Source organism: Marmota monax, unplaced genomic scaffold, assembly GCF_021218885.2.
Source record: "Marmota monax isolate L192 unplaced genomic scaffold, Marmota_monax_Labrador192_F-V1.1 WCK01_AAM20220418_F8-fsc00122, whole genome shotgun sequence".
In the NCBI taxonomy this organism is placed as follows: domain Eukaryota; kingdom Metazoa; phylum Chordata; class Mammalia; order Rodentia; family Sciuridae; genus Marmota; species Marmota monax.
Genome location: NW_026695223.1, coordinates 7,763,357 through 7,777,885, shown reverse-complemented (window position 1 = coordinate 7,777,885; position 14,529 = coordinate 7,763,357). Strand labels below are relative to the sequence as shown.

Here is a 14,529-nt window from a genome sequence, read left to right as displayed (position 1 = left end):
GGGTACTTCTCAGATCCTCCTGCCCCATTGAGAGCAAGCCAAGGCTCTGTGCACAGCATCACAGGGTGGCAGAGGAGGGCCACCACCCAGCTGGGTGCTCAGCATGTCTTTAGGAGTTCCTTCAAGAAGCTGGGAGACAGACACATCACACACTTGGTGGCCTCCTCAGCGTGGCCCACATTTTCCTCAATGTGGATTTATTTGGAAGCACTACACATCAGGGAACATTTCTTAATGCCTCGTAGGGCCACTTCCTTACTCCAGCTTTTGAGGAAACAGGTGAATGTGAGGGAAATGCTTCCCTTCATAAGTTCCTAGCTGTTAGCCTGACCTCTCCCCAAAAATTGTAGTATTAAATTTCAATATTGAAATTTTTCAAACCTATAAAAACACTGAATAAACAGTACAACAAAGTCTGTGTACCTTACACTGAGATTTACTAACCGTTAAATTTTTTTCTACATTAATATTTCATTCTTTTAAAGTATTTGTATATTTTTCCTTTATGGATCATTTGAGAATGACTTGAGGATGTAATCATACTAAAACCCCTGAAACTCTTCAGCCACCAGCTGCTAAGAACAGGAGCTTCCTCCTACAAAACTACAGTACTTATACTCCCCAAAATACAATTAATACGATGGTTGTATACAGTCCCCCTTCAGATTCTCCTATGGTCCTTCTTGCTCTTGATAACATTTTTTTTTTTAGAAGAGAGAGAGAGAGAGAGAGAGAATGAGAATTCTCTAATACTTATTTTTCAGTTTTTGGTGGACACAACATCTTTATGTTACGTGGTGCTGAGGATTGAACCCAGCGCCCCGCGCATGCCAGGTGAGCGTGTTACCGCTTGAGCCACACCCCCAGCCTCTTGATAACTTTTTGATATCTGCAATCTACAGTCCATCATAGTCTACAGTTGTCCTGTCTGCTTCATCTCTTTCAATTCACAAAAGCCCTCCCAGTGGTTTTGGTCTTCTGTGACAATGACAGTTTCGAAGAGTCCAAGCAGCTAACTTGTTGACTGCCCCACGATCTGCATTTGCCTGATCATTTCTCCATGATTAGACTCAGGCAAAATATTCTTGGCAAAACTCTTTAAATAGGTGATGTTGTATCCTCTAGCACCATGTCAGGATGTACACAATATCATATCATCCTTTCCTGGGTGGTGCTAACTAAGCTTGAGCATGTGGCTAAATGGGATTCATGAGAGTCTCTGCTCCATTCTTTCTTTTGAATTAGAAGTACTTGGTGGAGTGGTGCTTGGATATTGTGAATATGCTGCTTCCCCAACAGTGTCTCAGCCAGTGGTTTGACTGTCCTTGGTGGGTCTTACCTGACCCAGTGACCACAAGGGTGGCTGCACCATGTGCCTGTGTCCCTACTCCCATCATTTCCCTTGAGGAGTTGGCTCTTTCTTCTGTAAATCCACCTGCCTCTGGGGATTCTTTCAATTATTCACATAGTGTAGTGCATTCCTCTCAGTGTTCTTTTCTATTTCCCCAGCGCCTGGGTCCCTTCCCCCTGCCTAAATCACTTCTTGAGCACTCTCTCCTTTTATGGAACAAGGTATTTCAGGCTCACCCTCTACTTTGCTTGCCCTAGACTAAGAGTCTGAATAATCAGATTATAATGCAAAGTGTGTTCTAGGGAAGCAGTCAAGTCGTTTGTAAATAGAAAAGAGAATTATTAATCTGGTCTGTGGCAGGTGGAACATCAAAGAGCAATACCAGCTAGAAAGTGACATTAGAGTTTAGACTAGAAGGATACAACATGCAAAGAAAAGACTTGTTTTGTTTTGTTTTGTTTTGTTTTTTTCCACAAAGTGAGAGGGACACATAAAATGTTTTCATGGAAGTAGGAAGTTCCTGATCTATGCAAGGACTAGCAAGTAGCATGGGTAGATAACAGGCAAGCAGGAAGTAGCCAGATTATCATGCCCTGCCAAGATGTGTGGTTGGGGCAAGGGAAGCAGTCTGCTTTCTTTTGCTTTAAACATTACCTTTTGGGCAATTAGGGGCCATCAGTTTTGGGGTTTTGTTGATGTTGTTTTTTGTTTGTTTTTCACATGGGAATGACATAATCAGATCTGGAGTCTGGAGAATTAAGAAGAGGTAAAAAAAATCAGAGAAAGGAGTAGAACTGGAAGATTATGTGCCACACGCGGAGGCAGGGGTCTACTCATTACACACTTTACAGAATGCACTATAGATTCTCCTGGCAATTTTAAGTTAGTTTGTTTAGGGTTTACATTTTTAGCTGTCTTTTCTGCAGAGTCTGCTAGGTACTTCTTAGCCCTCCCCTTGAAGGGCAGTGGACTCAGTCTTTCTCACAAGTGAGCATGTGTTGACCATCGAAGTGTCTCTTGATCCTTTGAATTTGATATACTCTGAGCTTACTGTTCCCTTTGTAACCTGATGACTCAGGTTGATTATGAGTATGTATCTATATGTGACACGAAATCAGTACCCATAGAGTCAAACCAAAAAGTGATGTCTTACCAGCTTTTCTTCAACACTGGAAAAAGACTGAGGACTTATGAAGTAGAAGCTGGCAAACTGGTGGGAATCAATTATTCATCTCTTTTCACATCAGCTGTGGGGTAAGTGGGGCCACTTGCCACTGGTTTCCTGCCCACCTTACCTCTGAAGCTGCTCAGTGGGCTGTGACTCTCCTGCACTGGTGACAGGAGCCCACTGCTTCTGGAGGCCTCTGATGCCTCCAGCATTGATTCCAAGAGTCAGTACAGTATCCACAAGCTACACGTGGCTCCCAGCACTTAAAATGTGACTTGTCTAAATCAAGATATGCAGTAAATATAAAAATTGGTATGTGTCATCAGTGGATTTCATAGTGTAGACAAGGAATAAAAGATATATCATTAATAATTTTATATTTATGAAGATGATAATAACTTAGATATACTAGGTTAAATAAAATCTTTAGCTTTTTAACTTCTTCTCTTTTTTAATGTGTTCACCAGAAATGTTTACTAGATGTGTGGATCACATATTTATATTTGACCGTGCTGGTATAGACAGACAACTGAAAGTATTTCTTACTTTGATAGATGGTTTCAAACTTGTATTTCTTAAGATTCCAATATAAACATAAACACCAGAAACCATGTATTCAATAGCTCAACACTAGGACTGCTTTGATTTTCCCCCTGTAAGAAATGAAAAGGCAATATATCGATGTCACTTTTGAAAAATTTCAAGAGCAATGCTAAATGTAAACACAACTTTACAAGGAATAACTTTAATAAAAACCACTTCCAGAGTTCATATTTTATAGCATAAATTGGCAATTTTTAGAATAGAATATTTTGCCACAGGTACATAAATATAAAGCATTTCTAAATCTATATGCCAAAAATTGTAAATTATGAAGACCAATAATAGTGAACTTATGGTAGAGACAGTATGGTTTGCATTTCTTTTTAGTGAATAAAATCTAAGTCATATTTTCTTAATGTGTAGCAATTCTCCAAACAGGACAAGAATCTTCAGGGAGGAAATAAGGACTATAAGGGTACGGTGGCTCCATCACATCTTAAAGCCAGTGATGTCCAGTATGTCTAGTCGAGCTCCTAGAACTGAACCTCACATTCCAGCAGAGTCGGAAACCCCAAGAGTCCTTGTAATGGAATGGCCACCCTGGTGGCCATCACAGAGTCAAACTTTAATAACTACAGTCATAGTCATTCCTCAGTGTCCATGCAGGACCAGCCCCAGAACCCCCCATAGATACCAACATCTGGATGCTCAGCCCTTCCTTTAAAAATGGCATAGTATTTGCACATAACCTAAGTACATCCTCCTGCACACTTTAAATCTAGATTACTTATAATACCTATCACATTGTAAACACTACTTAGTAGCGCTACTTAGTAGTAGTTAAACTGTACTGTCAAGGAGTGAGGACAAGAAAACAAGGCTGTGTGTGTTCAGTACAGACAGTTTTTCTTTTCTGAGTATTTTTGTGCCATGGTTGGTTGAATTCACAGAGTAGAAGCCATGGATATGGCAGACCAGCTCTCTGTAAACAAATGAATACATACACATACACAGGCCAAGGTGGCACCGAAATGATTTTACAAAGTCGTTCCACAGAAGCTGGCCCACCAGAATTGAGAATTAACCTCATTTCACCTCTCAGCCAGCTATAAATTAATCACTTGAACAAGGCATTTGCTAATTATTCAAATCATGATCTCTCTCTCCCCCTCTCTCCCTCTCTCTTAAGAGAAACCTGGACTATTTTATGGACAGAATAACAATCATAGAAAGCAAGGCAGATGAGAATTTCTTAAATACTTACTGCATGTTAGAATTTGGACCAAATGGTCCACACAACTTCTTTGTGAAGGAGATGATATTATTCACATTTTAAGTTGAGATCACTGAGGCCAGAGTTTAAGTAACTGAGCCCACAGAGTTCACAATGGGGGAGCCCCAGCTTGCACCTAGGACTGCCTTATTCACCCCATCATGATGGGGTCCTTGTTGCTTTCTCTGTAAAAACTCTGGAGCAGAATAGTCACTTAGGTGCAAAGAAAAAAAATGCTTTGCTCTTGGAATCAATGCTGGAGACATCAGAGGCCTCCAGAAGCAGTGGGCTCCTGTCACCAGTGCAGGAGAGTCACAGCCCACTGAGCAGCTTGCAGAGGTAAGGAGGGCAGGAAACCAGTGGCAAGTGGCCCCACTTACCCTGCAGCTGATGTGAACAGAGGTGAATAACTGATTCCCACTAGTTTGCCAGCTTCTACTTCATAAGTCCTCAGTCTTTTTCCAGTGTTGAAGAAAAGCTTGTAAGACATCACCGAACACAGAGTAGCAAGTGGCTGATTCGCACCTTGCCACAGGGGAGGAACACAGGTTGAGATAATGGATTTAAAAATGTAAAATCGATGTCAGTCTTTCTCATATTCTTAAGTTCTACTATTTCTCTAAAATATCAAAACTCAAAAGTTAGGCTATGCCTCCATGTTCCCTAATATATACCCCCTATTAAATTTCACGAGAACCAGTATTCATACTGTCAAGGCTACAAGACAACCTGTCCTCAATACAACTGATGATCGTGTCTGGAAATGAATAGAGAAGACACAGTTTTCACATTCACACAGTGATAGCTGGTTATGTTGGTCATACATCCTATAGTTGCTTACTATCTTACACATGTATCTGTAAATCTTATTCTTGTCTTTTGTTTAAAAAAGGATGTGCTCTGAATAACTGGTTGTCTTGGAGCAACTGTGGTTAGCTAAACTCGACTCTGTGCAAACCTGACTCTAAATTTTCTATCAGTTCATCAAACAATGTTTTGGAAAAGTCCTCTAGGGTAGAAATAAAGAAGTTACTTGTTTTCCCCTGTCTGCATGTAGCTATCTTTCTGCTATTTTCATGCACAGATTGATCATCCCTAATCCCAAAATCCCCAAATTTTTGAGCCTCAGCATGACAGTGCAAGTGGAAAATTACATACCTGACCACATGTGAGGGTAACAGTCAAAAATGCAGGCATGTTAAAAATATTATGTAGAATCACCTTCAGCCTATGTGTATGTGGAATATATATATATATATATATATTACATAAATGAATTTCATATTTGGATCCCAGGATATTTCATATACACACACACACACACACACACAAATTCCAAAATTTGAAACACTTCTGGTCATAAGCATCTCATATAAGAAAAAAAAAACTGTATTTTATTTCAAGATTGACCCTCCAACATTTGGGGTAGGGGTATTCAATCACAATTTCAAATATTTTTTTCAAAATTTTTTTATTCTTCTAAGAAAGACATGATGTTTTATCCAAAAATATGATTATTTGACTTGGAGATAATATATTCCAAAATAATTGGCGTGTGACATAGTAAATTGAAATTCATGATTTTGTGTTTCAGCTTATTCATCTTAATTTGATATTTTTTACCATACTTTTCTAAAGCTGGAGATTATCAAATACAATTTTCTACCTTTAATCAGTTATAATTGTGTAACTGGTTTTAATGAAACTTTATTACAAAATAAAATAAAAATACAGTTTATAAGCATGGCTAATAGTTGCCTTGCTTAACGCCAAGAAATGTTTCCTGCAGGAAAATATTGCATGTTCTTATGTCCCAATATAGTCATTGCAGTTAGTTCTTTTCCCATTTAAGAACTAATTAGGATGCTACAGTGTCTTAGAAAAACCAATATGTACAATGTCTGTAACTGTCCCCCAAAACCTAGAATACATAAGTTTACCTTCAGAAAGAAATTATGCAACTACAAACTGGAGGAACATTTTATGCTTTTATCCTTTAAGCTCAGGTAAAAACTAGGATTTTGATCTTATTAGTTTGCAGAATCTTAAAATAGACTGTGTCAAATTCAGCTAGCTTATGTGTACATGTCCTTCCTGAGGGACCTGCTAAAGCATCCTCAATTGTACTTATGATGGATAAGTAGTATGACATGTTCAAATTGCTCCCCAGCTCCTTCCCTTTTGGTTGTTGGGAAACCCTTGAAACCCTGGGCCTGGGATGGGTCTCAGGAAGTCACTTGGTGAGCACCAAGTTACCAGGCAAGACCACCACTCAGGAGAGTCAAGCCTTCTCTTTTCCACAGAGATGCCAAGTGGACTTTATCAAGAATCCCACCATGACAACCAGCACACTCTTTGTGCCAGAATGTCTATATATGCAAATATTGATGCATGCATCACCACCGCTTAGGAACTTTGTATGGCCAGAATCCCAATACTGAAGAGGCAGGAGCTTCTTCCACTGAGTTACATATTTGTGTCGTGTTTATGTGAGGTGCTACTGTATAGCTTTATGTTTGCATCAATAAAGACATTGACAGCCATAAAACAACTTGGACTTTAATAAATAAACCATGTGAACTGGTAATGCTGACTTTCTCTTATCCAGTAACACCATCTCTGAATTTTTAGAGTGCCTGTTTGAAACTTCAAGGAAAGATGGCAGGCTCCCTCTAGTGGGAAGTGAGCTTTGAGATGGAATCTTTTCCCTCACACTGTAAATCCATGGTTAGGTTTTGTTTGAAGGAAAAGGGACCTCTTCTGACGCTGAAGTTTTTATTCCTCTTCAAATTTTACCAAACAAAATATAAGCTATCAAGGAATTTCATAGGACAGTCAGGAGTTCAAGGTCAGTGCTCCTGTGTGAACAGAGAAGAAGGTGGTACCAACCTGTGCCTAGGCACTCACTTGCCAGAAATGCAAATCTGTATGTATGAAAGTTATATAACTTAACTGGTAGGGCTTTTACTTTTTACTTTAAGTAGTTTAAATGATGATGTCATCTCTTTATTTTATTGCTGAATTTAAATGACTTGCTCAAAATCAAATTGAAAGTCTGCCTTGACCATGGAGTTCCTGTTAATTTTAAAGAACATAAGCCATATTCAATGTGTCCAAAAATCTCATGTTTTTCTTTTCTTTATTTTTTTAGATAATCAGCTTTCTGTCATCTATCTTTTATATTTGAAACTAAAATTGTATCCATATTACATTTAATAACGTGTAAAATGTTAATTCTGAATCATCAAGAAAAAATAAAACTGTACCAAGGCAAGGGAGTAAATGACACATTAAAGATGTGGGTTCGTGTTTTACAATTGGTAAAGAAAAAAAGAAAGAAAACAATTCAATGAAATTTATTATTAATATTGGTATACATCCCAAAATGGTAAATAACCAGTTCTAGGAAGAATAGTAGTAGCAAGTTATAGACATTTTTAGCTTTAAAACTCTATATCATTTATTTAACCTATTCCATTTCATATATCTTTTATAAAAAGTGTGTGTTTCTTTGCTTTTTTGGTAACTATTGACAAAGTCAGTCTACACTGGAAAAAGTTTTCCTCTCACTAATTTTTTTTCCCCCTCTTACAGCAAATGATGTGCTTGGTTTCGGAACACTGGTCAGTACTTCTAATACCTACGATGGGTCTGGTGTTGTGACTGTGGAGACCAGCCATCCACTCCTCTGGACCATGGCTATCAAAAACTAACCTGCTGACGGGCATCTACTGGTGTGCCTCTGCCTTACCTTATTGCCAATGGTTTATTGCTTTACATGAACAATTCAACCAGGTTTGCAGGAATCTAAACTTCTGCATCGAAGCCCACTTGTTTCAATGATGTGAGGGGCTGAGGACATAATTTAATGATAGAGCACTTTTCTAGCATGCACAGGGCCTTGGGTTCGACCCACCGCACCACAAAACATGAATAAAATAAACAAAGATGTTACTGTTTAGATAATCCAAGTGACACTATAAATGATAGATCTCAATTTTAGTGTGGAAAAATTATGTGTTATGAAAGTAAATCAACTCTATTACATTGATTGGAAAGCTCATGTGGATCATTCCATTATAAAAAAATCACTACTGATTATTTAATCTTTCCATATATCTTCAAATACTTCTTTTATTTTTGAAGCAGAAAAAACTTCTGTTGAGGTTCCTCTTAGAATCTAGGCCATCCTTAAATGCCTGACAATGAGGGCTGCCTCTGAGTATCTCCTAATGTTAATTTTTCTACATAATACAATGTTACCTTTTACCTGCAAAAAAGAAATTCTTCCAGATTGGTGTGTTAAAACTGAACCATTTCACCCTGACCTCATTACTGTCTTTAGCATAAATAATAAGTCAAGAATAATTGGCCTAATTGTTAGATTTGAAAATGGTTTTGTAGTCTGTGGGTGAAAGATAAATGACAATTCATGATACCCTGCTTCTGCGTTAAACACCAATTTGAAAGTATGATTGCTAAGTTTTTGTGTGGTGGTGATAATCATCATCATTACAACCTAGATAAAAAAATGTGCAGGGGAAAATTAACATAAAAAATAACTTGTTTTGACATACCTCAGCCTTAAAAAAAATTATGGTTCATAGACCAGTATTTATTCAAATGACCAGAAATTGAATCTAAGATGATCAATGAATATTGTATACCAAGGAGACAGAACCTGAAGCCAGTGTTCTTGTTCCAGTCTACTATCAGTCTAAGTTCCCTGGACCCCAGAACTTAGCTATGAAATAGGAGGGGCTGGACACTGTGTATAAGGGGTTCCTTAACACTCCTCAGCGCTCACATTACCATTTGTAAGTTACTGACATGGCCAGCTTCATCTATCTAGTACATCAAAATGTATTCAGCCAGGCATGGTGGCGCACACCTAAAATCCCAGAGGCTCAGGAGGCTGAGGCAGGAGGATCACAAGTTCAAAACAACAGCAAAGTGTTAAGCAACTCAGTGAGACCCTGTCTCTAAATAAAATACAAAATAGGGCTTAGGATATGACTTGGTGGTTGAGTGCCCCTGAGTTCAATCTCAAGTACAAAAAAAAAAATGTATTCATGTCTCTCTTATGTAGAGACCCCTCCTATCTCTTCTACCCTTCCCTATTGTATTTACCAAACCCAATCTTGCCATACAATCCACAGTTTAAGGAGAACCTGCCCAATGTGTTCCATGTACAGAGAGTGCCTATGTCACTATAAGGAAAGTGACCAACAACTGTTTTCTTCTCGGTGCTACACCAGGGTGATGCTCAGATTGCAAATAGAGAATTAAAAGGGATCAGTTAACTATCTTGTGATTCTGAGCAGATAATCATTAAAAATAGTTTTTGATTATGTTATGCAAATATATAAGTTAAAAATCCAGATGTCAAATAAAAAATTATCAATGTTCATGTCTGTGGTCAATTTTTAAGAAAATAATCCATTTTAATCACCTGCATTCATCATAACCAATCTCTCATAATCAGTGTTTCTGTATAAAATGTTGTGCTCAGAGAATGAATTCACATCACTCATCTGACTTCAGAGGGCAAGCCAGGACATTAATACTTCGGATCTCTCTCCACTACCCCATCTTTTCACATAGAATCACTTGCAAGTTTTCCATCTTCCTTTCTATCCATTCTAAATCCTACAAGGTAAACAGGTGCAACATTTATCTACTTTTAGAGATGGGACAATAGGGGTCCAAAAAGACAAAGGGTAAACCTCTGGTCCATGTGATCTAGGGAGTAACTTCCATGGAGAGAGGTGAGAAGGAGTTTTAATAGCACTGGGTTGCTCTCTGAAATCGTATGAGAGATTTCAATTCATAATGATGGATTACACAGCTGAGACAGGAAGCTGGGGGAAGGCTAGTTAAGCACTGGCTCCTCCATTGATTGACTAGTCTAATTCAGAACCTCCAATGGAAAACTTGCCTAAGACCTCCACAGTGCCCCACAACACATGCCCCAAAGGGAACCAGGAGAGAGGAGGAGTGGCCAGAGTGACCACGGTCTCAGCCCTTGTTACAACTTTCTACTTGATTGGAAGTTGAGGCTCGGTCATGTTTACTAGAAGTACACTCACAACTTATAAGAGAACTATGTCCGTCATTTAGAAATTTTACTCCCAAAGAATGCATGTCCTATTTACTCTGACAGTCTTATCAGTTATAATAAACAGATACTTATCAAAAATATATATGATTTGTTGAAGCTTAGTAAACATTGTGGGAGGGTGGGGGGAGTATTGAGACTTATCTACACTGCCCCCTGTGAATCATGCTGACCCCATTGGAGGCCAGTGGGAGGAATTCTCTTAGAGCATAGACAACCATTCCCACTTCCTGCTAGCTACTGAAAAACTAAGCACAGATCTTATTATTTGACCTCTTCCCATCCCTTGAAACAACCTAAGGGCAATTTTCCTGTATGTGCTACCCCACTGAATCATTTAAAAGAGCCCACTTATTAATGTATTAATAAGTCACAGTATAAGCCTTGAGATGATGAGATTGCAGGTGCATAATAAACTCTGAGTCTCCAAGGAAGCCCCTCTTCTTCCCTCAGTCCTGTTAGTTCAGATTCTGACCACTAGCTTGTATTCTTAAGAGAAACATGAGTTGGGCCCTGCTGGGAAAGTAACCCATGCTCCTTACCTTGTACTTTAATCAGTTTCTTCTTAACATGGGTCAGGTTTATGGCTTTTATAAATCTATTGACTGTCACTCAAAATGGCATTGGGCTATCTAAATCACCTATTAGTGAAAACATCCTATGATCACCCTTCTCTTCAAGCAGTAGGAAAATTGGGATGTTGCTACGGCCCAATAGTTGGAGTCATGATAAACAGTAAAATGTTATACATTCTGTGTGTATTTAAGGAGCTGGAGTAGGTGGGAGTGGATCTGGCAGAGGACTGTATTTTCCTTAATTTCTGAGAAGAAGAGCAGTTTTCTCTGAGGATAGGAACAAGGCATTCACTAATGACAGAGAATCACTTAGAGCAGAGAGGAGGCGGACGTAGCCTGGGTGTGCTCATAGAGCTGTAAGGCTTGAGCTTTTGCACCAGGCTTCTGTGTGTATGAAGCCAACCTTGCTTACTAGTCCTGCTCAAATCCATGCTCCCAAAACAGCACGTGGATTTGACATGATTAAGACTGATGATATATGCCAAGTCAGTAAAACAATAAGAATCATTTTTCTCTCCCTTCAGGCTCTGGTTATCAAGGGATATGGTCTGAGTGGTGACTTTCAAACTATATTTACCATGACCCATAAGGAATACATTTTGCCCTGCACCAAGTCCATAGACAGACAGACCCAAACACATACACACACAAAGAAACATCTAATTATGTTCTCATCATTGTGCCTGAAATTGAAAAAAACCCAGAAATATTTTCTAGATTGAAGAGCATACCTATGGAAAGAGCAAAGTGCATGAAGGTATTTTGAAGTGTATATGTCTGGGGGTTCTGAACTGAGCATGCACTAATTTCCTAAGTTTAGAATAATATTAAGAATGCACTTCCTTGTAGAAATTAAAATGAAATCCAGAAAGTCAGGCCATTCCTAGGATGCCAATGTGTATGGACTAGAAAATTCCTGCCACATACAAGTTCACCCTTCCTTGCCCATAGCAGATTTCACTTATCAATCCTAATTTCTTTTCTGATGAGTCCCAGCCTGAGCCTCAGAATCCATCTCTAAACGCTTCTCCAGGCAGACATGATCAATTACTCTCCACCAGCTGGGAGTTCATGTGTGATTTTACCATTGCACACAAAACTGCTCTGCTTCACCCCAGAAAAGAGGTTATGTAACATCATCTTGTTCATGGTTAATGGCAAATAAACAGATCCAAGGGCTTGTCTCCGTGTACTAAAATCAAGGGCTCTGAACACAGTGCAGTAAAGACTCATTCCATCCCTGTGAATAACCTGAAGAATACAAACAGGGGGCCCCAAGATCATCCATGGTTGAGAAGTAAGAAACTTTTCATAACAGACCCACAACTGGTCCCTGAACCTAGAAATCTAAGTTACGTAATACTGAATTAGTCCAAAGGCTGAAAAGGGTTTTAATAGTCAAAGCAATTGATCTAAGGGTAAAAATCATACCTTAACATGTATTTCTTTTAGAAGTACTTTTAAGACCTAAAGACTTTGTGAATATCTGATAGCCAGTTATATTTAAAAAAAAAAAAAAAAACAAGCATGGGAATTTGTAAATATAACTTTCTATAAGAAATGAGCAGAGCTCTTTTGTGCCTACTTGTCCCCAACTGCTGGTCTGATTTTTTTCACTACTGTTTAGTGTGTCTTTTTCTAGATGTTTTTATAGATGATGTCATGCAGTATGTTCTACTTTGTTTGTACTTTTTATGTCTAACTTCTTTCAATCAGCCTGCCCTGTTGAGCTGTATTCGTGTTATTGCATTTGTTCAATGTTTCACTCTTTTTTATTGCTGAGCAGCAGCAGTAGTGTATTGTATAGATGTGCCAAAATGTGTTTATTTATTCACCTTGAGCAGTTTCTTGCTTGAGAACTGAACAGTTCCTTGCTTGAGGCCTTGAGCAGTTCCCATCTTTTAATCATTACAAATAGGCTGTTTTGAACATCTGTGCACACATTTTGAGGTGATATATTCTTTATGTTGGGTGAATACCTAACAGTGTAATATCTAGAATATAAGATAGATGCATGTTTTATTTTATAAAACTGCCAAACCTTTCCCAAAGTGATTATACCATTATAATCTCTTACCAGCAGTGTGTGAAAATTCTAGTTCTACCAAAACTTCCCCACACTTGCTGTGATTAATGTCTTCAATTGTAGACATTCTAATACGTGTGTCGTGGTTTCTCAAAAAAGAATTGTGCAGAGTTCTATCTAAATGCCTTCTTTAATTTTATGCTTAGTTGTTCAATATTATGACTCTCTGCTAGAATTTAAAAGCTCTGGGGTCATGCACTTTGTCTTTGTTGTTGTCTGCTCTCCCCTACTCCTAGAATAGGGCCTTGTCTGCAGCAAATGTGCAATAAAAACTTGTGTAGTCAAGTAAGCGCCAAGGCACCACAATGAAGGATATACTGCATGATCCTCCTCATCCCTGAAAACAACCGTTCTCTTTCTTCTTTGATCCATTTAAAGTAGATACACTGAGTTGTCCCTGAATAAGTTCCTCAGTCCTAAAGATAAATGTGCGAATTCAAGGTTAGGCAGACCTGGTGATATTCTTGCTCTGAAGTGGGAAGCAATGTTCACGGGGCCAAGGCCAGGCCTGAAGGTATCATCCAAAGCAAAGCACTCTGCAAGAAGCAATGGAAGTTGAAGGCCAGGGACCTTAATTTGCCTGAAACAGAGGTAAAGGAAAGCGAAAGCCCAGAGGCAGTCATGACCAGTTGGAACATTGGTTTGGGCCAAAAGAATCAATGAGGAGCACGTATGATTGGCCTGGCCTAACAGGACAGATGGAAGAACAAGAGGGTAACAGAAGTTCTTCAGATCTGGAGATCTTAGAGTTGGGGTGACTTCTGTATTTGGAGGTACCATGCATGAATGTAACTGTTGTGAGCTGGGTTGGACTACGGGCAAGAACACATGTCATCTTCAAATACTTAAGAGACTATACCATTTCTATTACCTTTGTGTTTAAATTTTATTTTTCCTACAGATTAAACCTTTAAACCCATATGAAATTAGCCACTCTAAAGATTCAGTGTTCTGTATTGAATGACAAAATGGCACTGTTACCTAACTTCTATGAAAAATGTTTTCACCAGTGCATTATAGTTATACATAACAATAGTGGTGTTCATTCTGACATATTCATAAATGCATATAACATAGTTGGCTCCATTTCAGTTCCCAATACTTCTTCCCTCTTCTCTGTTCTCCCTCAACCCCTTCCTCTACTGTATTGGTTTGCTATCTACTTATTTATTTTTAATTGGTGCATCACATATAAAAGCAGAACGCATGTGTGTATGATTATATGACAACCCATTACCTAACTTAAAAAGTTACTGATGCCAAAAAAATAGCTTGCTATTTTTAAAAACTTATCCAAAGAAACATCTTTCTATCCCTTTTATTAACACTCAGCAATATTTGTAGAATGCATGAGGCAGATTTCTATGTACTATTAAAATATTTCCCTCATTTGTCCCTCATATAAATTCCCAAGC

At 38.5% G+C, this 14,529-nt stretch overlaps 1 protein-coding gene across 6 annotated transcripts in view; it reads left to right on the top strand.

Annotated features, from left to right (window-relative positions):
• The window catches only part of Tpk1 (thiamin pyrophosphokinase 1), a 351,972-nt gene extending 342,227 nt beyond the window's left edge, over window positions 1–9,745 (top strand). For all 6 annotated transcript variants that reach the window (XM_058575780.1, XM_058575775.1, XM_046434098.2 and 3 more), the window contains exon 9: window positions 7,930–9,745. In XM_058575780.1, the coding sequence (XP_058431763.1) occupies window positions 7,930–8,048 (119 nt within the window). In that variant the 3' untranslated portion in view covers window positions 8,049–9,745. The remainder of the gene's footprint in view (window positions 1–7,929) is intronic.
• Window positions 9,746–14,529: the final 4,784 nt, after the last annotated feature.